Genomic DNA, 27,939 nt, shown 5'->3' with positions numbered 1-27,939 from the left:
ACAAACTTGTAGACATCCACTAAAAAGAAAACACTGAAAGGGCCCTTCTCTTAATAACAAAATATAAAAGCAAAAATGATCCTCTCCTTTAATTAATGAGCTTTTGATTTAAATTGAAATCATGAATCAACCACATGGACCTTTATTGTATATTCAGATGCAGTACTGTGGTCTTAGACTGTCAAGAGTCTCACTTTATTTTTATTATTATGTTAATCACCATACACTACATCATTAGTTTTTGATGTAGTGTTCCATGATTCATCGTTTGCATATAACACCCAGTGCTCCATGCAGAACGTGCCCTCTTTATAGATAAAATTCATTAATACAAAGTGCCATACTTTCTTGGGATATATAGTCCCTGTCTTCCAAGGTCCAAAATACAAATGGCTCTTCTTAGATGTTCTAAAAGCAAGGTCCTCAACATTTCAAAATTAAATGCTACCCTAGCTCATAGATCTGGGTTAGCATCAAGGTTTATAAAAGCAGATTTGAGGTACTTAAGCCATAATGAAAACAGTGTTTCATAAACTAAACCCCTTGTTACACAACTGTAATAAACCATCACTTCTCTATTTTCCTGCCCTCTTCAGGAGCTCCCATTACCCTAAGAGAAAATCTCAAAATACCCTGTAGAAGAAAGCAGTTTTCTTTGCACTCTTGATACTATAATTATTTTAAAGGCCCCTGATAGTTTTCTCAACTCAAACATTTATAAAGAAACATTTTTTGAAACAATATAAACTTGGTGTTTAAGAAAAGTCATATATTTAAAAAGGTCTAACAGGCTAACTAAAAAATAGTATGTAGTGTTCAAAAAAAATGCCGATAGCCTATTATTATTAGTGAATACTTCCAGTCTCTATCTCCATTTCCTTTAAATTTACAGGCTAAAAAGTACTTATGAATTGAATTCTCAGTAAGTCCTTTTAAATACAAAAATTTGGCAAATTTTCGAATTAGGTGAAAAAACAATGATTTCAAATTAGAAAAGATTCAATTCCTACCTGCCACAGCACCAAATGCCAAAGAGCCACTCATTTGTAGAGCCTGCTGTGCTGCTGGTGGAATCTGCAAACCTGTACCTGTGTAAAAGAAATAGATCTTATAGTCCTTACCATGGTAAGGGCAAAAAAAACCCCAATTTTCTGGGTTACTACTACTACCAAAGTCACTTCACCAAAAGTATTTACAAGCAGGACATGGTATAATACTGGAAACTAAGTTTATTAAGTATGAGAATATAATTATTAAAAAAAAGCAAAAAGAATCCTATAATGTATGCTGTGGCACTCAAGAAGCACCACCATAAAGTAGATTCCATTAGAACCTTAAGAAAAGTAACCTCATCTATGAAACTGCATATACCACCCAAGGATAAGGTCAACTTCAAAATAAGAAAAAATTATTTTTTCATTTATTAGTCTGTGAGTGTTAGCTTTCCATTACCATATCCACAATAAATCATTCACAACACATGGAAAAACTTACCTTCTGCAAGTCTTGCCATTAACTGGAGACGACCAGTTGTTCCCAAGTCAATTCCAGTCCTTTCCAGTTCATCACTGTCCAAAAATGAGCTAGCACTGGAAGCATCAGTACGTTCAGTAACATGACCAACTTTCATTGGTCTTCCTGCTAACTCAAATCCATTAAGTTGTTCCAAAGCCTTCTTGGCACATTCTGAGTCAGAAAACTGTAATTGAGAGAGGGGTGAAAGTAAAAAGTCCAGTATGTTAGTTCACATATATACCTAAGGTAAAAAAATGGTTACTTGTAAGTCTAGTCTATTCAATAATTATACAACTGGGTGGATAAGTGGAAATTTCTAGCTTTAAGTAATATAACCTATATGATCAGTCCACAAGCTCATTCAAATCAGTTTTGCTAAAGTGATGGTTTGAACAGCAAGATATTACCAAACAACGACATCTATATTTGGAAATACAGAATCTTAATATGTAAAATAATTTTTCTAACATCAAAACACTTTTTCTTTTAAGCTTTTATTTATTTGAGAGAGAGAGAGAGAGAGAGCGCGCGCGCACGCACAAGAGGGGGGAGGGAGGGTCAGAGGGAGCAGCAGACTCCCTGCTGAGCAGGGAGCCCAATGTGGGGCTCGATCCGGGGACTCCGGGATCATGACCTGAGTCGAAGGCAGTCGCTTAACCAACTCAGCCACCCAGGCGCCCCTAAATTGTGAAAATTCTTAATTCCCAGGATGCAAACACAAACTTAGTTGCACACTGATTTTCATTTAATGGGAAAAAAAAATACTCCCAGGAATCCCATTGCTCAATCTTTCATCAGTAGGATTCAAAACATGTTCTCTTATTCAAAGAGGAAAAATTACAGATACTTACATTTACCAACACACAGCAACATGTAAATTTAAATAATCTAGCTTTGTACACAGACCATTAAATCATAGCTAATAGTTCACACATAGTTAATATTAAAAATGTTTTTAGGGCGCCTGGGTGGCTCAGTTGGTTAAGCGACTGCCTTCGGCTCAGGTCATGATCCTGGAGTCCCGGGATCGAGTCCCACATCGGACTCCCTGCTCAGCAGGGTGTCTGCTTCTCCCTCTGACCCTCTTCCCTCTCATGCTCTCTATCTCTCATTCTCTCTCTCTCAAATAAATAAATAAAATTAAAAAAAAAAATGTTTTTAATAGGGCCACCTGTGTGGCTCAGTCGGTTAAGTGTCACCTGCCTTTGGTTCAGGTCATGACCCCAGGGTCCTGGGATTGAGCCCCACCCACCAAAGAGCCTGCTTCTCTCTATGCCCCTCCCTCTGCCCCTTCCCCTGCTTGTTCTCTCTCTCTCAAATAAAATCTTTAAAAAAAAAATGTTTTTATTAAAATGCTTTGCGAAGTATTCCCTTCTTTTTTTTTCTAAGATTTTATTTATTTGACAGAGACAGTGAGTGAGAGCAGGAACACAAGCAGGGGGAGTGGGAAAGGAAGCAGGCTTCCCGCTGAGCAGGGAGCCCACTGTGGGACTCAATCCCAGGACCCTGGGATCATGACTTGATAAAAAACTACTTTAGGTAGGGCGCCTGGGTGGCTCAGTTGGTTAAGCGACTGCCTTCGGCTCAGGTCATGATCCTGGAGTCCCAGGATCGAGTCCCACATCAGGCTCCCTGCTCAGCAGGGGGTCTGCTTCTCCCTCTGACCCTCTTCCCTCTCATGCTCTCTTTCATTCTCTCTCAAATAAATAAAATCTTAAAAAAAAAAAAACTACTTTAGGTAATACATGGTAAAATATTCAATTTAATACAAGTTATGTGTAAAATCCCTTGACCACACCATTTTGAGGAAAAAGGAAAAGAACCACACTCATGTTATTAGGAACAAATGGTATTGGGGCACCTGGGTGGCTCAAGTGGGTTAAGCATCGCCTTTGGCTCAGGTCATGATCCCGTAGTTTTGGGAATGAGCCCCAAGCTGGGCTTTCTGTTCAGTGGGGAAGTTGGCTTCTCCCTCCCTCTTCCCCGTTCCCTCTCACTCACAAAATCTTTTTTTTTTTAAAGTTATTAACAGTTTTATAAACTTTTCTTTCACCAGTATATAAAGATGAAAATCCCAATGACCAAAAAAACTTTTATCACTAAAAAACATTTTTTTTTTTTTGAGAGAGAGGAGGCGGGGGAGAGAGAAAATCTCAAGCAGACTCCATGCCCAGTGTGAAGCCCAACGCAGAGCCGGCTCTCACGATTCTGAGATCATGACCTGAGCCGAGATCAAGTCAGATGTCTAACCTAGTGAAGCAATCAGGTGCCAAATTTGGCTATAATACAATTATATAACTTTTTTTGAAGATTTATTATTTTATTTATTTCAGAACCTTCCAAAGTTCTAACACGAAACATTCAAAAAACTGCTATTATGTAACTGAACTGCACTGGGAATTAGAAACATAAATAGGGTTTACTTTTAAAGGGGCACCTCCAGGGCGCCTGGGTGGCTCAGTTGGTTAAGCGACTGCCTTAGGCTGAGGTCATGATCCTGGAGTCCCGGGATCGAGTCCCGTATCAGGGTCCCTGCTCAGCGGGGAGTCTGCTTCTCCCTCTGACCCTCTTCCCTCTCGTGCTCTCTATCTCTCATTCTCTCTCTCAAATAAATAAATAAAATCTTTAAAAAAAAAGTTTAAAAATAAAAAAAATAAAAAATAAAGGGGCACCTCCATTCAGTTATTCCAGCTGCCACCTAACTCATCAGGGAATGGGCTGCAAAGGTTAGCCACGAACTTTTTAGATTTCATTTACTTATTTATTTAGAGAGAGCACACATGTGTGAGCATCGGGAGGAGTAGCAGGAGAGGAAGAGAGAATCTCAAGCAGACTCCATGCCCAGTGCAGATCCCAATGCAGCACTAGGTATCAGGACTCTGAGATCAGGACCTGAGCTGAAATGAAGAGCCAGATGCTTAACCAACTGGGCCACCCCGGACCTCCCCCAAAAACACTTATTCAATAAACTAATTCTGATTGTGGTTGCGAGATGCATACATATAATAGTAATTTTAAGTAAAACAGAGTATGAAGACACTTTCAACTGACAAAATCGTATCATAAAAATATTACAGATCAAAGAACTCATAATGGGTTCATAAATTTCAATTACATGGCAACTTAGCTATGCAAACTGAGGATAATAGAAAACTGGCTAAACGGCAACATTTCGTAAACATGGCTACTAAAGGCAAACCAATTTGAACCATTCAAAAATATTAACCCCCTTTAAGAAAAAAGGAAAAGAAGAAGATAACAGGAGAGGAAGAAAAGGGGAGTATGTCAGAGGGGGAGACGAACCATGAGAGATGATGGACTCTGAAAAACAAACTGAGGGTTCTAGAGGGTAGGGGGGTGGGGGGATGGGTTAGCCTGGTGATGGGTATTGAGGAGGGCACGTTTTGCATGGTGCACTGGGTGTTATGAACAAACAATGAATCATGGAACACTGCATCAAAAACTAATGATGTAATATATGGTGATTAACATAACAATAAAAAAATTAAAAAAAAAATATTAACCCTTACCCACTATCAATAACTAATCAAGTTTTACTATGGTACTTTGATCTAAAACCTTAAAGTCAATCAATCAAACCTTTAAGTCACAATGTTAATAATGGTAATGCTTACCGTAATAAATCCATATCCCTTAGATCGGCCTGTTTCACTATCCATCATGAGTTGGATACTTTCAATCTAAAAATAAAAACAATTATGTTAAGTGCAAAGGAGGAAGCAAAAGCATATTATTCCTTGAAGTATGATTTAAAGTCTCTCCCCCTAAAACCAAAAACCAACCATCACAACCCCTCACTTCCAAAAGAACTTCTGAAAGCCTAGATAATTCCCAAACAAGAAGTTTGCACTGTGGAGCAGGAAAGAAAAAAAGTACAATCTTAGTCTTCTGCCTCAAAAATAAACCACTAAAAACCAGAGGTCCCTTGTGAACTACAATCAGGTGTTAGAAATAAAATTAACATTGTTTCCTTTCCATTATGCCAGAAACACTGAACATTAATTCTCAATAATACCAGACATGATAAATTGTCCAAGATGCTAAAATAGGGCACTTGATTGGCTCAGTCAGTAGAGCATGTGACTCTTAGTCTCTGGGTTTTGAGTTCAAGCCGCACAGTGGATGTAGAGGTTACTTAAAAATAAAAATACTGGGACGCCTGGGTGGCTCAGTCTATTAATCATCTGCCTTCGGCTCAGGTCATGATCCCAGTGTCTAGCATCAGACTCCTTGCTCAGTGGGGAGCCTGCTTCTCCCTCTGCCTGCCACTCCCCCTGCTTGCGCTTGCTCTCTGACAAATAAATAAAATCTTTAAAAAATAACTAAATCTTACAAACAAAGGCGGCTGGGTGGCACAGTTATATGTCTGACTCTTGGTTTCAACTCAGATCATCTCAGGGGTTGAGAGATCAAGTCCTGCATGGTACTCCACGCTCAGCTTGCTTGAGGCGCTCTCTCTCTCTCCCCCCTGGTCACCCCCAACCCTGCCCCATAAATCTTAAAATCTTAATAAAATCAACACTGATTGTAGTTATCAATGTACAACTCTGTGAACACATTAAAAGGCAATGGATTGTTCACTTTAAGCAGGTGAAGTATATAGTTTATTTACATCACAGTATCTCAATAAAGCTGTTCATACACAGAAAGCATGAAAAATTAAAACACAGCATGGGGGCACCTGGGTGGCTCAGCTAGTTAAATGACTGTCTTCTGCTCAGGTTATGATCCCAAGGTCCTGGGATCAACTCCCACATAGGGCTTCCCTTGCTCTGCTGGAAGCCTGATTCTCCCTCTCCCTGCCACTCTCCCCGCTTGTGCTATCCCCCTCTGTCAAATGAATAAAAAAAAAAATCTTAAAAAAAAAATTTTCCGGAATGGATGTACTACATTTTTTCATGTCCTGGTAATTTCAGGAATGCATTAATTTTGTGGTGATTGACCCAAAAAAACAAAAAGAACACCATTTGTACATCACTAGGGTGTGCATACTTCGAATTTAATAAAACACCCACAATCAACACCCAGCTTTTACCATTACTGACTCTTCAAACAGTTTAACAAAAGAGTTGAATGGAAATAGTGAAAAAGTATATCCAAGGGCAATGAAGAGTAGTAGTGGATACAGTTTAAGAGTTACCAACATTTTTATTCATGGCCACATAATCTTTTAAACTACAACTTACTAGTATTAACATTTATTCTAAAATAAACTGTTCATGCTAAAAGGAGGACCAATTGGACAGAAACAGTCTAACTCCTTAATTTAGTAGATAGAGAAGCTTCTCTACCTACCCCTAAATCTTCAGTAGACAAAATACAGGCATCCAAAAAAACATCAACAGGGGGTACCTGGCTTGCTCAGTCAGAAGAGCACGCAACTCTTGATCTTGGGGCCATGAGTTCAGGCACCCACATTGGAGAGGTAGACTGTACATTAAAAAAAAAAAAATACCGCCCCAAAGACCCAACCAAGAAAAAAAAATTTCTTGTTCCAAATGCACAGGATATTTTCATGTTGACTTGAAAAAATTGATTGCTTCTGATACTCTATACATTTCACTGCAACATTATGAATGACAACACTAACAGATTCTCTATCTTCAAATGTTACCTTCTTTCAGAGATACTATCTTAATCTACCATGCCACAAAACCCTTTCAGAACCACCCTTCCCCATCTTATTATTAAGCTCACCGAAACATGACAAAGTAGATATACAGAATTATTATGCAGTGATATTTGGATAAGAACCTATTAAGGATCATTGACGATATTGGCACTTACCCTTCCAAAAGGCTCAAAGATTCCCCGAAGCATATCTTCAGTTATGTTAAAGTGTAATGAGCCCACATAAAGCCTCATCGGTCCAGCACTTCCCTTTTGTAGATTGTTTGCCATTGCTGCAGCTCTGTTTTTTTCTGCCTATAAGTTGGATAAGACAAAATGCACATCACACAGCACTAATCCAAATCATTTTAATCATAGTAAAATCCCATTCACTTTGAGTTTGCTTAATGACTAGTGATGCCAAAGGTTAGTGATGAAATTACGCTAAATTTAGTAAGTCATACACAGGACAAATATTCCACTTACATGTGACTGTGATTAATGGCACTGAATTAAAATTTTAAGAAAATGGTTCCAATGCCAATTTTATAAACAAAAACTTCAATATTTTATTCAACTTAAGATATATTTTGCCACAAAAAACTTTAGAGAAGTTTTACAAGCATATGCAAGTCATATATAAAGCAATCATACACTCCATTTCATATGTAAAAAATGAAATCAATCCTGAAAGTACACTATGCCATCTAAGTGATAGGCATCCTAGTATCAGACATGCTAAATGTGGAAAATAAGACTGTCTCCTGGAATTGGTAAATACGTTCGTTAATTAATATTAATGTACTCCCAAATTCATTGTTACTCAAAGTACAGTATACACCAACTGGCTGGCTGCCATAAAGGGGCTTTTTTGTCAATATAAAATCAATCAAGCAAAGCATCAAGTTTAGCTGTCACTTTTTCCAAAAGAAGTCTTTCTCAAAGGTAATGGTTATTAATTCATATTCTACCATAAGCTCCTTAACAAATTGCGACATTTTGAGTATCTATGTCCAAAGGAGGTTAAAGTTGAATGAATTCAAAACCTCATTTGAGGATTCTCAGCCCTCTTCAGGCCAATCTACACACTATTAAATTTATCCTCCATTGCAGGAAGTGAATCAAGGAACTACTTTTCCCATTTCCTAACAATTACTCTCCTATTGTTTACATATATTCAAGTGATAAATACTTCTAAAACACTAAATAGGACCTATTATTGTCTTTTAAATATGACAGAACCTACTAACGTGATCAATTTGTTATATACAGCTTATTAACAGTGAGTAAAGCTGGAGTCAGATCTGGTTCCAAAGCTTGTGCATAACTTTATAGTATCATGTAAGTTTGATGAAGTAACCAGATTACTGAGGAGTTAGAGTACTTATTTCAGTGGTTTGGAAGGCTATCAACATGACTATTTTATGCGTTGTTCAAAAATATTCTTGGGCGCCTGGGTGGCTCAGTTGGTTAAGCAACTGCCTTCGGCTCAGGTCATGATCCTGGAGTCCCAGGATCGAGTCCCACATCGGGCTCCCTGCTCAGCGGGGAGTCTGCTTCTCCCTCTGACCCTCCCCCCTCTCATGCTCTCTCTCTCCCTCATTCTCTCTCTCAAATAAAAAAATAAAATCTTTAAAAAAAAATATTCTTTAAATCCTATATTCTCCATTAAAAAAACACCTGAGCTAGCAAGCAGTAACGTATCAATAATGGTCTTAATAAAAATAGCTACTGATATCTTAAAAATACTATCATATAATAAAATACAACTCAATTTTTCCACATTTAAATGAACTAATATTACTAAAGCTAATTTCATTTCCCAAAAGCAATACTGAATTACTATATAATAAAGTACCAGCAAAAAGAAATTAAACAGAAGACGTTTTAAACAGAAACCACCATCGGGCTCCCTGCGCAGCAGGGAGTCTGCTTCTCCCTCTGACCCTCCCCCTCTCATGTGCGCACGCTCTGTCTCAATAAAATCTTTAAAAAAAAAATGTCAAAATCACTCCATTTGAAAGAAAGGATAAACATGTTAATTAAATGCTTGTATCCCCAACCAATAAATTATCACAAATCAATAAAATTCTAGACCAAGTTCTCAGGTCTTTTCCATGAAATAGATATTTACAATTTGTATTAGAACAGAATGTTGTTGAGAATATACTATTATCAAAGTAACCAAGACAAAGTTTAAAAGAAAAAGCTGTTCTGAGAACATCTAACTCAAATTAATGATTATTTAAGACATTATAGTGTAACACTAAGCAACAGGTTTCTTGCACGATCACTAATCAAATTCCTAACCAAGAAAATAATTACCTGTGAAGCTTGTACTATGATCGGCACTCCTAAAACACGTTGGCCAGTTAATCCTATTGCTAGAGGCACTGAGCTAACATCAACAAATTCCACATATGCAATTCCTTTGGAACGTCTTGAATTTCTATCAGAAATCATTCTCACATCTCGAACCTAAAAAGAAGACACACATTTAACGTAAGCTTCTGTTTATGCAACCCTTCACCATAAACCATTAAAGGAATTTTACTGATATGTGGTTTATGTACTTTTAAGTAATCTCTATGCCCAAAGTGGGGCATGAATTCGTGACCAGAGATTAAGAGTTGCATGTTCCTCCGCGTGAACTTGCCAGGTGCCCCCCAATGTTTTAAGTAAGTGAACTTGTCAGTCCACTTCTACTTTTAATGAGTATGTGATGAGTTATTAATTCCAACACTATTAATTTCCAACTGAGGCAAAATAGAAATGTTATGCAAAAGTTTCCCTAACTGAATTCTAAGTCAAAAGATTTGGTGTTTAAATATTCTCTAATTTAACCAGGCACACTGACAATTAAAAAGTTGTTCACAATTCCCATTTACTCGACCTCCCGAAATAGACTAAAAACTTACCTTTCCTACTGTAGAAAAAAACTCTTCCAAATCCCTTGGCCGAATTCTTGCTGCCAGCTGCATGCAGAAAACTGTCCTTGCATCTCTTTCCTCAGGAGTTAGATTATCAATAGGTTCCCTAACAGGAACAAAAAATAAACTTTATAAACTATATTCTTAAAATAACCTTATAAGGTTCGTTTTCAATAAACAAACTTTACCGGAAGTAGTCACTATTCCCAAGCCCATTTTCTTTTAAGATTTTATTTATTTATGAGAGAGGAAGAGAGAAAGCACGTGCACAAGCAGTGTAAGAGGCAGAGGAAGAGAGAAGCAGACTCCGCCCACTGAGCAGGGTGCCAGGTGATCATGACCTGTGGAAGGCAGACACTTAACTGTCTGAGCCACCCAGCTGCCCCTCCCAAGCTCATTTTCACCAAGATTTATACAAAATGTCCATAAAATAATTCAGTGTGACTCAATTCCTTCAACAAGATAGTTACTTAACGTTTCTTCTGCTTATATCTTACATGGTATCAGGACAAAAGTCCATTAGCATCTCAATCTTACAAATTGTAATTTCTGCAGAATAATAAAAGACCAATCCGAAGCCTGAGAGTTTAAGAATAGTCACAGAAAATAACGACTTACTAGCTACAATGTCAGAATGGTCCAAATTAGTGGAAAGGATGACTTTCCATAACAAAACAGTAAGACCATGAAGTGAAATAAAGTTTGACAATCATAGATGACCAACTTGAGATGGTGAGAACTATTTTATTCTGATTTTTCCCCTGAATTTTATTTAACAAATTGAGATAGATCTATGGAATCGTGGTTGTTTATTCTATCAAGTCTTACACTCTACAAATTTAGTATCCAAAGCAATGTTTCTTGATGGTTATAAAATACAGAAACAATACCCATATACAAATCAAAAATGAAAAGCAGGAAATTATCTAAATAAATACCAATAGTGGGATTCAATTTATTCATTCTTACACACAGCCTTGAAGATCAAGAGCCCTTATTATTATATAGAGGAAACTAAAGTGCCCAAGTAAAAGCATGAGATGAAAATTTCATGAATTTCAGGGAAAAAAACAGAAGTGCCTATTAATGTTACTTATTAAAAACCATCACTAAAGGTTAAGGTTCTAAGTGAAACCCTAAAGATAAAAGCACAAACATGCTCTTATCCACATTTCTGGACATTTTCAGGAAGGTCCTTTTGAAATATTCCACCTACAAAATTCTGGTACATTTCCTTGGCAAATCAGCAGGTAATTTCAAAGTATAAAACAGAGGTACAAAGCTAGACTACATCCAGAGAATGAGAAAACGGGATTTTCTTACAAGAGTAAATATTAAAGAGTGTAAAAAAAGCTCTAGGTTACAAAAAAAGAGCTTTTAAAATCATTAAGGTTTTCACATCAAATTCTAGAATTAGAATATACCAAATAAGGAACTCTAAGTTAAAAGGTGCCCTTTAAGGGAAGCCAGAAAGAGTATCAGTAAACAATGCTGCCATTTATCAAAAGTTTCCTTAAGCCAAAATAAATGGTAGCCTTCATAAGTGACTCTTATATTTAAGAGGAAAATAACTCACAAACATTTGATAACATAAGATTACTACTTAGAAACAAGTCAACTTGGTTAAGATTTTGGAAATTAAATACTTTATCTCAGTAAAGAGAGCCAGATTAATAAAACTCATGACTGTACAACCAATTTTCCCATGAGGTATTATAGTAACTCAAAATTTATTAATTCCAAAGATAAGCAGAGGCAAGTCTATTTAAAGTTTTCTATAATTACCATTATTTAAAAGGGATTTAAGAGCACATGCAGTACCTTATACCTTAAAATTGTAATCACTGCTCCGTTCTTATAGAAAATTAAAATGAAAACTTAAAACATCCACATTGATTTAACATAGTCCAAATTATTAAATATTAATAAATTTAACAATACATAAGTTGCAAAAGCTTTACAAAAGCTGAAAGTGCTAAAGATTAAAAAAAAAAAGGGACAACAGCTACCTCACGGGGCTCTTGTCTTTTCTGAATGGACTTTTGCTTCGAGAGCGTCGTCTGCTGCAAAGTTAAAAAGTTTCAGAAATTATCCAAACAAGTACACCACATTAGTTCCTTGAAAAACAATTTAAACAATTCAGAAGTATGTTTAAAAACCTTAATTTGATGCTATGAGGCAACCCAATCTTTCCTCGGATGGCACTGTTAAATTTTGGTCCGGAGCTAAAAAGGAAACACAAAATTACACTAGTTACAGGGTTAGGGTCTTGCTAAGACGCGTTCATGCGCTCTCCAGCAAGTTTAACATTGTTTAGGCTGATTTTTTTCCACCTCAATTATGAAGAGGAAATAAAAGACTCTTTTTTCTTAACTCTATCCCAGGCAACTGCTCTTAGAGTTATCCATCCTGGACCACGGAGAGGTGCCGAGACCAAAGGTTACAGCCTCAATGTTGTTAAGATTCTGAAAATTCTATCATTTTCAGTCTATTGTTTTTTCTTAATTACACATTTATGAATACATTCCTGAGGACTTTTTTTTTTTTTTAGAGTGAAAATAGATCACCCTGAATTTCCCTCACACCAGGAGTAACTACAGTTAACAATTTGGTGTGTATCTTTGCAGATCCGTTCCCAGGAATTTATGTATTTATATGTTTGTATATATACAAAATTCATACATAACGTTTTCTTGTTTGAGGAATTTTTAAAAGGGGACTAATTCTTTATTATCGTGAAACTCCCAACTATTCCATTTAACAGTATGTCTCAGAGACTGCATGAAAGCAGTCTGTGTCATATTTCTGTGACAAAATATTCCATAGTAAAGATGTGAAGAAAATAAATTAGTATTTCAAAAGTTTTTTGTGAACTTGACATAATAAATGAATATTTTCAAAAGACATCGTAACATTTTTCTAAGATCCAGTTTTATTCTGAATTCTAAAAAGGCCTAATAGTTTTGGGGCCTTTTTTTTAATTTTGAAAGACCAAATTAACTTAAAGGACAGGTCAGATGTCCCTTAGTGCTCATCCTACTCTCCTTTTCAAGAAGGGTAGCAAAATCGAAGTATCTAGTGGTATGTGTTCCACATTTGGACTCATTTTCATGGACTCTAAGCAAACCTGCCGACACCCAAGCAGCTCCAAATAAATTTTATATTAATTGGGTCCTTCACAATTCAGACTAATAATCACAATTAAGAATATAAATTTACCAAATTAGATATCACATGAACTACACATAAGAACTAAATCATTTTTAAGTCAAACCAGAATTATAGGCCGACTTCAAATATTCATCACTAAAACAAGAGATAAATACAGAATTTATTATGGTAATCCCTTTCCTCCTATTTAATTAATTCTGGTAAAAACAAGTATGATAAGTCTTAATAAATTAGATCAAAAAAGTATTATTTAATCATTCAGAATTAAAACACTGTGGTCCGCTTTCAGCTCTTAAATGTTTGTGAAATAAGCAGCTAGCAGGAACTTAAGAGAACAAGAAGCCAGAATCAGAACCCAAAGTGTTACTAATTTTAATGGCTTCCAATAATACCCAAGCATTTCATGAGTAGCAATTAAGTATTGTGGGTCCTTTATTTTCATTCTCTTGTCGATTCAATACTCATTAAAGTTCATCTGTCAGTTGTTACCTCTTTCTTAAAAGATGAGAAAATTAAATCTCAGAGTGTTAACTTGTCCAAGTAGAAGAATCAAAACTCTTATTCAGGTCTGTTTGTCTTTCAAGTCCATTTCCAACCATTCAAGTTAGGAGTGCTAATTTTAATACATTCCCCCACAGTTTACAACAATATATTCATTAAGAAGAAAGAACAAGGTTAAAAAGGGCTAAGGACTGCTAGATTCAATCCTTGCCAAAGAGTTGTAGGTACGTTCCTTCCAAACTTAACATAGCTTTTTAAATGACATACTAGAACATGTTTCCAACTTGTTAAACCAGTCAAATTTCCATAGTGATTTCAAAGCACTTTAGTGTTTTACTGTTTTTAAAAACCTTAAATATAAATGTGATGAGCCCCAAAATTCATCATTATCAAGGAGCATACACCAAATTCACAAAGGATCTGTCATTTCAGCTGAAAAACAGCCAAATTACGTATTTGCCTATTTGTATTTATTTGAGCTCTAAAACTTTAAATTTATGTTCAGCAAAGAATATCTGAAATAGCTCACATACTTTTAAGCTTTCAAATATTTGGCACTACAATATCAAGTCTTTTAAGCACTCTAGTGCTTTGGTCTAGTTTAGACTGGCATACAGTTAAAATATTTTAGATGGAATAACAAACAGTATGCCTAGTAAAACAAAAGTTATGTATTGGTCCACACACTATATTTCTACTTTGCTAGTCTTTTCAATGCCAATATCCTTATTTAATCCTTTTTAACTAGTCATATCGAAAAACAAATTTTACAATGCAAATTACGCAGGTTTGTTTTCTGGATACCCAGAGAATGACTCTCAAACCAAAATCATCATAATTATAGTTACATACTAAGGACTTCTGTAGCGGCCTCTGAATCTGCGATCTCGACTTCTTGAACGGCTCCGTCTCCTTTCTTTGCTCCTACTTCGCTTCCTTTCACGGCTTTTGCTCTTTTTCCTTTCTCTATCTCTACTTCGTTTCCGTTCCTTACTTTTGCTTCTTTTTCGTTCATGACTACGACTTCTGCTCTTGCTTTTTTTCCTCCTGAGAAGAAAAAAAATTACCATTATCTTGCTAGTTTAAGAAACTGTCAAAATATACTTCCTTTTATGGTCAGAAATCTTTTTAAATCTTTTTGTAAGTTTATCTTGCTATTTTTACTATTATACAATGATACATAATCATACTTATGGAAAAATAATTCCTAGGTAAGGTAAATAGCACCCCACCTTTGCCTTCTACTACTGAAAATCAGCAGTCAGTTGACAATCAGTTGAGAGAACTATAATGATCGCTCCTGAGACCTGAGAATCAGTTACAATGAAATCATTTGTTGGGGGGTAGATAAAAACCTGAACCTTTAAATAGTTTGACAAACATGTAACTAGCCAACGAGTTATTACTGTAATCCACTAGATACAGTAATAAAAATCAAAGTTACAGTAGAATATATTAACATTTAAGTAATAGTGGGTCATATAAAAAATTTTTCATTAAAACCACTAACTTCCTTTATGTGAGCCAATTTTTACTCAATCTACACATATGAATATTTTCTACTTCAAAGGGTCATACAAGCATCAATACTTTGGTTTTCATGGGCAAACTTACAAGTACTGACAAAGAACGATAAAACTAACGCAGTAACATGCATTCTGACACACCTAGACTTTTGTGACCTTTTCAGATGTATCTAAAGTTATAATGAGTACACCAGAAAATGGGAGCATGCCAGTTTATACAAGCCTGTGGGGGTGCAATCAAAAACAAGGATCAACACCTTTATCAATCTTTATAAAATCTCAAATTCTGGAAAGTAAAAAAGCCAGTCAGTCATATCTTTCTGTTCATTTCTGTATTCCTCACAGTATACCACCCATTCATTTTGTAATTAAATCTTACCATCTGTACCTCTGTCATCACCCAAATTTTAGAGGTGCCTTCAGATATTTCAATATAAATTCAAAAACATTTAAAAATAAACTTATTCCACTAAAATGTCAATTTGTAGTGGCTAAAAAGATAATTAAACATTTTGACAACTCTACATCATTTGGAAAATTTAAACTCTTTAGTCCTTATCAAAGCAAAGTTAGCACAAGAGCAACTGAAGTCTGCCTCAGAGAACCTGTAAGCAGGTCATCTTAGAGTGCATTGAAAATAGAAAATGAAGACACCCACCTTCTGGAATCTTGAAACCCACACTCCAATCACAAGGAGATGTAGAGCTTTCCAAGGAGGCAGAAACTTTGTCTAAAATTTCAAGATAATCCACCTGACTGTCAGAAATGTATATGCTAGGTAGCACATGACAGAAAATTAGGCTACACTCATTATTTATATAGAAGTCATCAAAGCAATGCCCAGAAGGGCAACAGATTACATTCCAACTTTGTTGCCTGAAACACCTGACACTATGTCTTAGCCTATGAATTCTGTGAGATAGCTATAATCGGAAGTCCTACATATAATCAATCAGGGGACAAAGTAACTCCATCCCCCACAAAGGACAGACAAATAAAGTATTGCTCTGCTCATAGAAGGCCCACAGCAGAGAGGCAGCCAACCTCCCAATATACCTTTTTGTAGGCCCAAAACTTATTCTGCCAAAGGAAAGGACTGGAAAATCGGAAAGCTAACTTCAACTAAAAGTCTTCCTAGAACTTTTTACAAATGAGTCCCCACCCACATCTGAAGGCAACCCCAGACAGGTAAAAACACAGCAACATACTAAGACATTCAGAAGCACGATCCTCTTCATAAAAGCCCAGACAAAAATTTAAGCAAACAATATTCTTCTCTATAACAAAATGCAACTTGAAAGAACATTAACTAAAGAAGGGTTATCAAAATCCACACTAATAGTCAAATCCTGTTACAACTTAAAAGGGACTTTCCAAAGTCTTTAGTGGCAGTGGAATTTTGTACTGAACATCATTGAAGTAAATGGTCCACTGGGCTGGGCCTTTGGACTTTTTGGTTATATGGCCTCTGCTGTAAAGGTGTTTTGCTATAACTGGATTTGACCTCTTCCATGTAAGAAGATCTAAAATTTAAATGCAAAGTACTCTGGAAAATAAGAAAAAAAATAGAAAAGTCATTTATTCCAAAATTTATAATCCACACACAGTAGCCAATATATTTCAACTGTGTCATTTTATTGTTATCCTTTTCTGAGTAATTTCTAAAGAGCTTAACTGGACACTGGTTTAGACTTTCCAAAAATGGTTACACTAACAAATCATACTCCCATGAAGGCAAGCTCAGATACTTAAAAGGTATACTTTGAGGTCTTGCCAAACTCAGGGGTATAGCTCTTCAGAAAGAAGGCTAACTGATAACCAATTTGTGTTATATTTAACTTATTTCCTTCTACTACCACCAAAATACAACTGAGTGTACGTACTGAGAATCAGAACTATTTTTAAAGAAAACGTTTACTAGTTGGTAAACTCAGTTTCTCAGAACGTGCATTTTCTTACTACCTTAAAACTATATCCCAACACTCAACTGCTTTTAAGACAATGAAGTTTTAGGATGAAAAATGCAACGTGGCACTTTAAGAGAATTTATGCAGAACACTAAAGCACAGCATACTGTATTTGTTTTACGTTTTATCTAACCTTAGATACAAATTTTCTTCTAGATAACTTTGAAATTAATTTGAAAGATCAATTCCCTTTAGAAAAATGGGTGAGAAGTTCCTGACTGAAAAAAGCCGTTTATTTAATTAAGCAGCTTTAACTGAGAATGAGAAGTATGACAGAAACAATTTGTACATTTAAAAAGATACTAGACGGTAGTTGGGATGTTTCAAAAGGACATTCCCTTAAATTGGCTATCCTATAGCCAATGAAAGAAAATTTTCCATTCTTCTATTCAGTGTCACAAGACCATTTACATTAAATAAAGGCCACAAAGCATCAGTCTCTTGATGCTACATTTCCTGTAAAAGCTTGGTAGCCTTAATGAGCTTAGATGCAGAATGAAAACAAGTATCAACTGGAGATCGAGTTAGTAGCAAGGAGTGACATCTGAGAATGGCCGAACAAAGAAAACTCTGTGCCCAAAGTGCATATCCTCATTCTTTTGGTACTTAGGGTGAGATCTTTACCCACCCAACAGGCCTGATACCTAGACTGGATCATTTCAATTTATGTGGATACTCCTTCCTAGGTTTTCATTACAAATTGGGATTTAAAACCGTTAATTAGGAAACTTACTTTGGTAAAACGTCTTAAAACCAGGTGACATTAAACCATGCAATAATTGGTTGAATTGCCTTAAACCGTAACAATTCAAAACTAAACCCCATGTGATTAATTCCCACAATCTGTTGTGATTGGACTGTAACAGATCCTCTACCCAACTTTGAACAAAAAAAAGTAAGACATTTTCTACAAACTGCATCATTTTAAATCCATTACATTTTTAGGGGAATTTTAAGAATAAAAAAAACCAGCGTTAACAAAGCCTGCATAATCCAATCTAAGAATTTTCTCATCAACCTACCTAACAAAGTTGTGAGGAGGTTGAGGTAGCGTATTATGAAGCATTTTGAGCTCTCATTAAAGAACCAAAAAAAAAAAAAAAAAAATCAAGAGGCTATGTTTTCATTTTATTAGTTTTTCATTAGATGGGGTCATGTACGTGACAAGTTATTTTAATGATATCACAAAATAGGCTACTAAAACAATTTAATGCTTGTAACATGACCACGTGATGTTAAGAATCACTAATTTTTAGAGCAGAAAATACTCCAAAAATAGGATCTGACTTTATAAAGTGGTTCTGGCTTATACTGTCATTGAGACTTATCATATACTGTATTCTATACTAGTCTGTAGCACTGAGTTCCTGTTACGGTTACACATTTGACCTAGTAAATAACATTAATATGCACAATTTTTTAAAAAACTCCATTTTCAACATTTAAGTCTATTAGAGTTTAAAAAGCTTAAGACAACAAAAGCCATGTAAAGCACCTAAAAAGTACTTAAGCATGCTATAATGTTGCTACAAAAAGGGCCTTTAAGCAGCAAGGAGCATCAATATAATTCACAGCTCTGACTCCTTCCGTGATTTAGAGCAAACAGTATTTTCCATGGGCTGGTTATCTGTTGATAACACACCACCAAAACATTAAGCTAAAGTTTATAAATTTAAGACAAAAGACAAACTCTAATACAGGAACTCTTATCCAGATTGTCATGGATAGACTTGGAAGGGAAGGTGCCCAAAAGGTCCCTGAAACTAATCCTGAAATCTAGGGAAAGAATCCATAGTTTCATATCCTCAAATAGTTTCTCATTCCTTAAAGAACAACTTTTCTAAGAGAGACAAGGAAAAGCTTCTGAAGAGAACTTTTAGTTTGATGCTACAGCCACAGGAACACAACTTATGATCTCAATCACATAAGGGTCCCCCCACCCCAGGTCCCTTCTTATAACTTACTTTTTGCTACGTTCTTCATGGCCGTTAGCACTGCTCAACTTGTTCTCATCCTAAGCAGGGTTGATAGAAGAACATCATGAGGACGAAGTGGTAACATTTCAAGTTGTCAAAGGGTAAAGGGAATAGGAATAAGAAAATACAAAACAATTTTAAAACTAATTACTTGTTTATAGTTTAACATGGAAGGCTATAAAAAAATTTAGATGGGTATGTGTTTAACCACTTTGTTGCTTACAATTAAGTCATCAAGATACAAAAATAAAAATGCATATTAACATGTTAAATTTTACTTTCTTATATAGTTAGATATTAAGTTATCCAGATTTACAGGGTTGAAGTGGTTAAAGAGAATTTCTATAAAACATGAATGAAGTCCTGTTTTGAGTTTTATTCCATGTGCTATGGTCCCTTTGGTCAGTACCATGGCTCTATTTCTGCCTAAGCCCCAAGTGGCCATGCTAGCAGCCAGCCACTATCGATTTCCTGTGACCGATGCCATTCCTGAGATCTTCGCCCATTTCCGTTGGAGGGTTGGGACTGTAAGAGCTTGATGCCACCTCTGTCACACATCTCGCCCTGAAGCAAACAGGGATTCACACTGCTTTAGTAATGTTGACTCCCAAGAACCCAAGAAAGTCAATTAATAATCCACCAGTCCAGCCTAAACATTTCCTACTTCCATACCTGTTTACATGGAATTACATCCATGTTAAACTAAGACACAAGAATCTTAACATTAAAACAGAAAGTTCTTCAAGAGTCTAAGCATTATAAAACTACATACACTATTTAAACTAAAAAGAATTCTTCCAAATTGGTACCACATGGTCGTGCTATACACTCCAAAAACAGATGTATTATTTCAAAAGGTTTAGCGCAATGTTTATTTTTAAAGTTTGATCACATCAGTTATAGAAGTGCTAACTCACAAAGCTTACAGTTTGCGACACCAGTGATAATGCATGCATACTGCTATTTTCACCACCAACTGGTGAAAGAATGAAAAGACACTTTACTTTTACTGTGATACTGAAATGGGTCAGACTATACTACTAGCCAAAATAATTCCTTTGTAGCTTTTAGTGTGAAATATTATGGCAGGGACTAATTAAAAATAAAACAACACGGAGCACAGTAAAACAGTCATCAAGTGACTCTAAGTTGTGATACTGCCTCCTTTGCTTTAAAAAAATTTTCAGGGATCCAAGAATTTCAGTAGTTTTTAACTGAGCAGATCATCACCTGCCTGTTTCATTATTTACTATCACCAGTCATATATATGTATATAGAAAAAATTTTTAAATCTCACCCATTTCTTGTAAAACTTAAAGATTTGCTTGCCACAGACTGGTTATGCTTTGTTATTCTTGGACCCCTGCTATTTTCCCAAACCACTACATTCACCTTTTTGCTATACCAAACTGGAGCTGGTAATTCTTAGTTGAGTCATTTTACCTAGGGGACCACGGTACAGCGATAAGTCACTCAATTACTACCTTATGATTGACAGTTCACACTGGAATCAAAGGTGAATTCATGGGAGTAGAGGTGAGATATCGTTAGGCAAGTCTACAAAGAGAGATAGATGGGCATTTATTCATCACGCTGAAGTGAAACTACTGCACAATATTATTACATCAATAGCATATATTTACTTTTGTAAGTTACACGTAATGCATCTCTGATAAGATAAATCAAGAGGGCTCCGGGGAGGTTAGTTTACATTTCAGCAGTAGTTTCGTGATAATGCTAAATTAAGAAATATATAAACCTCACCGACATTTTTTTTCTCACCTTCTTGTAAGGAGCCTCAAGCATTGCTTCAATATCAATATCGTCTGCCATTCTCTCTAAACGTCTAGAAAATAAGAAAGGTAATTCAGTGAGTAAACATTTTTCAATTCCGATTAGTCTCCCCCTTACGCGACAAACTCCGAAACTTCAGAAAAACCTTCAAAAAGCCCTGGAATGACTAAAGTGGCAGGATGCACTTTACCAGTCTTAGTAATTAAATCTGAAATGTCTCCAAGACTAAACACACAGAAATACATTAAATATACGATTAAAAAAAAAAAGCCCACAATTAACTGCAAAAACAGAACCCGCGCGCAATGAGTAAGAGCGCCTCTTTCCGCGCAAAACCCGCGCTGCCATTTTAGGGGCAAAGGGAAACTCCCTCGGTTGGGAGGGGTTGTGTGCCATGGTAGCGTTCGGCTGGCGCCATGTTGGGAGGTCGCGGCCGGCCAGGCCTGGAAGGAACCGGTCGCCATCCGCCCGAAGCCTCTCTGGAGTCCCTGCCACCCAAGAACCCTGAAATCTGCACGACCGGAAAATAAGGGCGCGGTCGCTGAAATGGAGCCGATTTCTCGAGCCCCCCCCCCCGAGTCGTTAAAGACCGCCTAAGGAATGCCCCTCAAACCAGACCTCTGAAAAGCTCTGACAATACACAGGCTTGCGACATCTCCTTACCTGTGCGGGCTTTCGGGCCCCTGGGGTGCTTGTATTCGGAAAAAGGGGTGCTGCTGCTGCTGCCGCTGTTGCTACTGTTAAGCCGCTAGGCCCAGGCCGAGGTTCCGCCCAGCCCGAATTTCGGGCTCCGAGGGCGGATAGGCCCGAGCGAATCTAAAAGAAACAATGGGATTAGAGGAGCCCGCGCGGAAGTTCAGGACGGCGGCTTCGGCAGCTCAGGATCCACCCCTGCGACAGCTTCAGCAAGCTCTCTGAAATGGCGGCCGCTGCTTCCCCGTACTCACATCCACCAACACACATACACACACACAAACACACGGGGCCTCACAGAGCTCTCAGCACGGGCTCTCGCGAGAAGCTGCCTCTAGATCCAGACAGGAGCAGCTGAAATATCGCGAGATATAAGCATGGCCCCAGCGACCATGGCCCAATCTCGCGCAATGATTGCGCCACAGATATTCCCATCCCCCACTCAGAGCGGAGCCTTCGACACCCCCTCCACATAAGACATCCGTATCTCGCGAGACCGCGCAAGACGCTAGAGCAAAGACAGTTGGTACACTTCCTGTCAATCTTTTCAAAAACTGAACGCTGAGTGGAGCTCGGTGGTCACCTCCTCCTTGTGGCGCCTCCTCACAGCTATCTGAAGGTTTCTCTCCCAGAGCTGACCGCTTCTCCCCTCCCCCGGGCCTCCCATCCTGGTGTGTGTCAAGGTCGCCATAAGGGAACCTACTCCATATGGCGATAGAATACAACGAAAACCGTCAGGTATAGATTATCCCCCAAGAGTGAAGAAGTGAAAAGCATGTAAAAGAGAAGGCAAAAGGAGACCGTACGGGGTTCGGAGGCTATGGGTGTAGAATAAAAATTAGATATTCCGGCCTTTTGGAGCCAGTGGACTAGGTACGACTAACTAAAGACCCTTGGAAATAGTGGAGAAAAGCAAAGAGAAGGTGAAAAAACAAACTGCTTCCCTTGGCAATGGATCTTCTTTATGCCCTGGATTTTACGGTCTGGCCTTGTGTCGGGTTGCTATTGTTTCTTCAAAAATGTCCCCCATTCCCTTGGGACTTGGCTTCTTGCCCTTTAAGTTTCCCAAATACCTTGCAGTTAAGAGTATAAAAGCACCACCTGTTCTCTCGTCAACACTGTGAAAAAGAAGAGGCAGCAGAGAGGTTGTGGACTATAAGGCTTTTTCCTCCAAGATAAAAATACTTGAAAAAAATATTTGAAAAACATCAGAGGACTTACAACCAAAAAATCTTATAGATAAGTCTATTAACAGCTTAGCGATTGAGGGTTAAGATTTGACATGAGATAATTTGGTTCTTGTAAGCTGCTCCAACACTGTGTGACCTTGGACAAGTAAATTAATCTCTCAGAGCCTATCCTCCATTTCCTCTTATGAAGAAGGGGGTAGCATAATTACTAGGCTAAGCTTCTTGAGATTGACCTAGGCTGATAATGCTCAGGTTGATAATGCTCACTACTGAATTCTCAGTGCTTAGCCTGGTGCCCAGCCAGGAGGACACTCAATAAATGAATGAAGACCTAATAGGCATATAGTGAGGATTAAATGAGATAGTGTCTGTAAAGTACCTGGCAAATATTTAATCCTCAGAAAAGTTAACTTCTATTATTGCTAAACAATTATTTAGAGGAAATGTAAGTGTACAGGGACTTCACTCTTCTGGTTAATATTCCACACAGGTGTTTTCTCTTAGAGGATTAATAGATGTTACATAGTAATATTCCCTTACTCCTTTTCCTGAAAATTCAGATCCTCTTTCAAATTTTTTAAGTATTGAAAATCATTACAGAACATTAAAGCATAATATGCTCAAGCTAACAAAAAAACAAAGCTGGGCGCCTGGGTGGCTCAGTTGGTTAAGCGACTGCCTTCGGCTCAGGTCATGATCCTGGAGTCCAGGGATTGAGTCCCGCATCGGGCTCCCTGCTCAGCAGGGAGTCTGCTTCTCCCTCTGACCCTCCCCCCTCTCATGTGCTCTCTCTCTCTCATTCTCACTCTCTCAAAATAAATAATAAATAAAAAAAAAAAAGCTAACCTTTGCCTTCTCTTTGCCCCTTTAATTCTTTTATTGTGACTTGTTAATTGTGCAAATATCAAACCAAAAAGGTGGTCGCTTAAAAATTTTTTTGTTTGGGAACATGACAACACAATTTGACTTTAACCTCTAGACTTATTTGGGAATAGGAAAGTTTTAAGCTTTCAGTCACTTGATTACTGAATATCTCTTAAATTGTTTTCTGTTCAAGGATGATCAGAGTGAACCTGGAAATTTAGAGCACGATCAAGAAACACCAGCTGGAAAACTCTTCTCTAAAACAAAAGTATTTTTTATGTTTAAAAGAAAATATTAACATAATATGTTTTTCTTTTTTTTTTTAAGATTTATTTATTTATTTATTTATTTATTTGACAGAGAGAGACAGCTAGAGAGGGAACACAAGCAGGGGGAGTGGGAGAGGGAGAAGCAGGCTCCCCGCTGATCAGGGAGCCTGACGCGGGGCTCGATCCCAGGACTCTGGGATCATGACCTGAGCTGAAGGCAGATGCTTAACGACTGAGCCACCCAGGTGCCCCAACATAATATGTTTTTCATTCATTTTGCAAAGCCCGTCTCTGTCTGGCTTATGGACAGTCTGTGTAAATTAATTCCCCTTTCATCGTTTTGTTCTCATTTGAACCAGAACGTCATTGGTTTAAATCATCTCCACCATCAAAAATATTATTCTGTTTTATAACTTATAGAGAAGAGGTCACAGAATAGCCAAAAGCCTGGAATAGAGGAGGTAATAGATAGAGAATTTGACTTTAAATTTAAAATATTTTGCCAATGTCAGGACACCTGGCTGGCTCAGTCTGTGGAGCATGCAACTCTTCATTTCAGAGTTGTGAGTTCGAGCCCCATGTTGCACGTAGAGATTACTTAAAATATTAAAAATACGTTCTGCCAATGATTTTTGATATCAATGTATGACTTTTATGGGCAGAGAGTGCTATTTTTGATGCTTGCATTTTTTTTAAATTAAGTAGGTAGGTTCCACACCCAGCATGGACCCCAATGCAGGGCTTGAACTCAACAACCCTCAGATCGAGATCTGAGCTGAGACCAAGTCAGATGCTTAACTGACTGAGCCACACATGCGCCCCTGCATTTTTTTAAACAAATGTCTATTTTATTTTTTAAAAAAGATTTTATCTATTTATTTGACAGAAAGAGAACACAAGTATGCAGAGCAGCAGACAGAGGGAGAGGGAGAAGTAGGCTCCCCACTGAGCAGAGAGCCTGAGCAGGGCTCCATCCCAGTACCCTGGGATCATGACCTGAACCAAAGGCAGACACTTAACCAACTGAGCCACCCAGGCGCCTGCATTTTTCTTAAGTAGGCTCTACACCCAGCATAAGGCTTAAACTCATGACCCCAAGATCAAGAGTTGAATGCTCTACAGACTGAGGCAGCCAGATGTCCTTTGATACTTGCATTTTAAAAATTAATATTCAATTTATAAAATAAGTGCATTTTAGAGGCGCCTGAGGGCTCAGATGGTTAAGCGTCTGCCTTCGGCTCAAGTCATGATCTCAGGGTCCTGGGATCAAGCCCCACATTGGGCTCCCTGCTCAGCTTCTCCCTCTCCCTCTGCCTGCTGCTTCCCCTGCTTGAACACACTCTCTCTCTCTCCGTCAAAAATAAATAAAACCTTTTAAAAAAAGGGCATTTTAATAGTTATCTTTAAAACTTAAAGACTCACAATTTTAAAATTGTATTTATGAAGCAAGAATTCTAAAATCACCTTCACTTAATCCATTCAAGTTGAGCATGGGACATCAGGCTCCTTGCTCGGTGGGGAGTCTGCTTCTCCCTCTGCCTGCTGCTGCTTGTGCTCTCTCTTTCTCTCTCTCTGTCTCTGACAAATAAATAAAATCTTTAAAAAAAATAAATAAAATGTATGTTCATTGGCTCCCTTGGTTTTTTTGTTTGTTTGTCTTTTTTAAGATTTTGTTTATTTATTTGACAGAGAGACACAGCGAGAGAGGGAACACAAGCAGGGGGAGCGGGAGAGAGAGAAGCAGGCTTCCCACAGAGCAGGGAACCCAATGTGGGGCTCAATCCCAGGACCCTGGGATCATGACCTGAGCAGAAGGCAGATGCTTAACGACTGAGCCACCCAGGCGCCCCTTTTATCATTTTTTTTGTCATTTTTTTTTAATGTCAGTTCTACACCCAACATGGGGCTTGAACTCACCATCCCAAGATCAAGACTTGCACACTCTACTGACCGAGCCACCCAGGCACCCCCTTTAATCATTTTAACATGTTGTATTGTTTTTGAGCACTTCAACTTACCCAAGTATGTAAACAATTCTTCTAAATCCAAGATATTAAAATTATAGAAGGGTGCCTGCTGGCTCAGTTAGTAGAGCATGTGAATCTTGGTCTTAGAGTTGTAGGTTCAGTCCCATGTTGGATATAGAGATTACTTAAAAAAAAAATTTTTTTAAGAGATGGAGGGGGGGGCGCCTGGGTGGCTCAGATGGTTAAGCGTCTGCCTTCGGCTCAGGTCATGATCCCAGGGTCCTGGGATCGAGTCCCGCATCAGGCTCCCTGCTCAGTGCAGAGCCTGCTTCTCCCTCTCCCTCTGCCATTCCCCCTGCTGTGCTCTTCTCTCTAACTCTCTGTCAAATAAATAAATAAAACCTTTAAAAAAAAAAAAAAAAAGAGATGGAGGGGGGTGGAGGAGCAGAGGGAGAAGGAGAGAGAGAGAATCTCAAGCAGGCTCCATGCCCAGTGCAGAGCCCAATGTGAGGCTCAGTCTCACAGCCCTAAGATCTGACCTGAGCCAAAATCAAAAGTCAGATCCTCAGCTGACTGAGCCACTGAGGCACCCTAAAAATAAAATCTTAAAAAAAATTACAAATATAGTTAGTCTTAAAATTTCTTAAAATTTTCTGATGTGTGGGGTGCCTGGGTGGCTCAGTTGGTTAAGCCACTGCCTTCGGCTCAGGTCATGATCCTGGAGTCCCGGGATCGGGTCCCGCATCGGGCTCCCTGTTCGGCGGGGAGTCTGCTTCTCCCTCTGACCCTCTCCCCTCTCATGCTCTCTCTCTATCTCATTCTCTCTCTCAAATAAATAAATAAAATCTTAAAAAAAAAAATTTTCTGATGTGGTCTCCTATACCTTTCCACATAAAATCACAAATCTCAATCACTCAATCATACATATTTAACTAGAATCTTTAGTATGCAAAATTCTCTTAAACATTACAATTTAATTTATAAATATATACAAAGTACCCCTAAACTTAATATAAAAGTTTTAAGGGGCACCTGGGTGGCTCAGTCAGTTATATGTCCGATTTCAGCTTGGGTCATGATCTTGGGGTCGTGAGATCCAACTCTGCATCCAGCTCCATGGTCAGTAGGGAGTCTCTCTCTCTCTCTCTCTCTCTAAAAATAAATAAAATAAATCTTAAAAAAAACATTTAATATGAAAGTTTCAAGACATCAATATTTAAAATTAAACCTCTGTATAAAAAAACACCAATAAGAGAAGGATTTCAGGGCGCCTGGGTGGCTCAGTCGTTAGGCGTCTGCCTTCGGCTCGGGTCATGATCCCGGGGTCCTGGGATCGAGTCCCACATTGGGCTCCCCGCTCAGCGGGAGGCCTGCTTCTCCCTCTCCCACTCCCCCTGCTTGTGTTCCTGCTCTCCCTGTCTCTCTCTGTCAAATAAATAAATAAAATCTTAAAAAAAAAAAAAAAGAGAAGGATTTCATTACCTCAAAAAACTTGTGATTGACATTACAAAAGAATGCAGATAGGGGCGCCTGGGTGGGTCAGTTGGTTAAGCGACTGCCTCCGGCTCAGGTCATGATGCTGGAGTCCCGGGATCGAGTCCCACATCAGGCTCCCTGTTCAGCAGGGAGTCTGCTTCTCCCTCTGACCCTCTTCCCTCTCGTGCTCTCTATCTCTCATTCTCTCTCTCTCAAATAAATAAATCTTTAAAAAAAAAAAAAGAATGCAGATATGCAGACACTAACTCAGAAGACCAAGTTTCCTTTTTGACCAGAGTTTTTCACCTGGACCAGAGACTGCGGTGGTATAGTCTGCCTGATAGTTTCCAGCAATATTATTGAGCCACTCCCAGGCACAACGAACCTTTATTTTTCCCTAAGTCATTATGACAGCAGGAAACTCAAGCCACTTCATGCAGATGGAATTAATTTTGCCCCCTACATTCGA

The 27,939-nt window shown here is 37.9% G+C and overlaps 1 protein-coding gene across 9 annotated transcripts in view; it reads right to left on the bottom strand.

Moving 5' to 3' along the window:
• RBM39 (RNA binding motif protein 39) overlaps positions 1–21,996 on the bottom strand; it is a 30,065-nt gene extending 8,069 nt beyond the window's left edge. For 2 of the 9 annotated variants that reach the window (XM_025876408.2, XM_025876409.2), the window contains exons 1-12: positions 21,675–21,995; positions 21,000–21,063; positions 19,206–19,255; positions 14,601–14,795; positions 12,236–12,301; positions 12,086–12,139; positions 10,065–10,182; positions 9,472–9,624; positions 7,324–7,461; positions 5,151–5,216; positions 1,495–1,699; positions 1,011–1,088 (exon numbers count right to left, since the gene is read on the bottom strand). In XM_025876408.2, coding sequence (XP_025732193.1) covers positions 1,011–1,088; positions 1,495–1,699; positions 5,151–5,216; positions 7,324–7,461; positions 9,472–9,624; positions 10,065–10,182; positions 12,086–12,139; positions 12,236–12,301; positions 14,601–14,795; positions 19,206–19,255; positions 21,000–21,050 — 1,174 coding nt within the window. In that variant the 5' untranslated portion in view covers positions 21,051–21,063; positions 21,675–21,995. Of the gene's footprint in view, positions 1–1,010; positions 1,089–1,494; positions 1,700–5,150; positions 5,217–7,323; positions 7,462–9,471; positions 9,625–10,064; positions 10,183–12,085; positions 12,140–12,235; positions 12,302–14,600; positions 14,796–19,201; positions 20,775–20,999; positions 21,064–21,674 lie in introns of those variants that run through there. The other 7 variants (XM_073880488.1, XM_073880490.1, XM_073880492.1 and 4 more) reach the window with 7 other exon arrangements.
• Positions 21,997–27,939: the final 5,943 nt, after the last annotated feature.

This window comes from Callorhinus ursinus, unplaced genomic scaffold (genome assembly GCF_003265705.2).
Source record: "Callorhinus ursinus isolate GAN/ISIS: 27379988/994484 unplaced genomic scaffold, GSC_fseal_2.0 scaffold38, whole genome shotgun sequence".
Lineage (NCBI taxonomy): Eukaryota > Metazoa > Chordata > Mammalia > Carnivora > Otariidae > Callorhinus > Callorhinus ursinus.
This window is presented reverse-complemented; position numbering and strand designations above follow the sequence as displayed.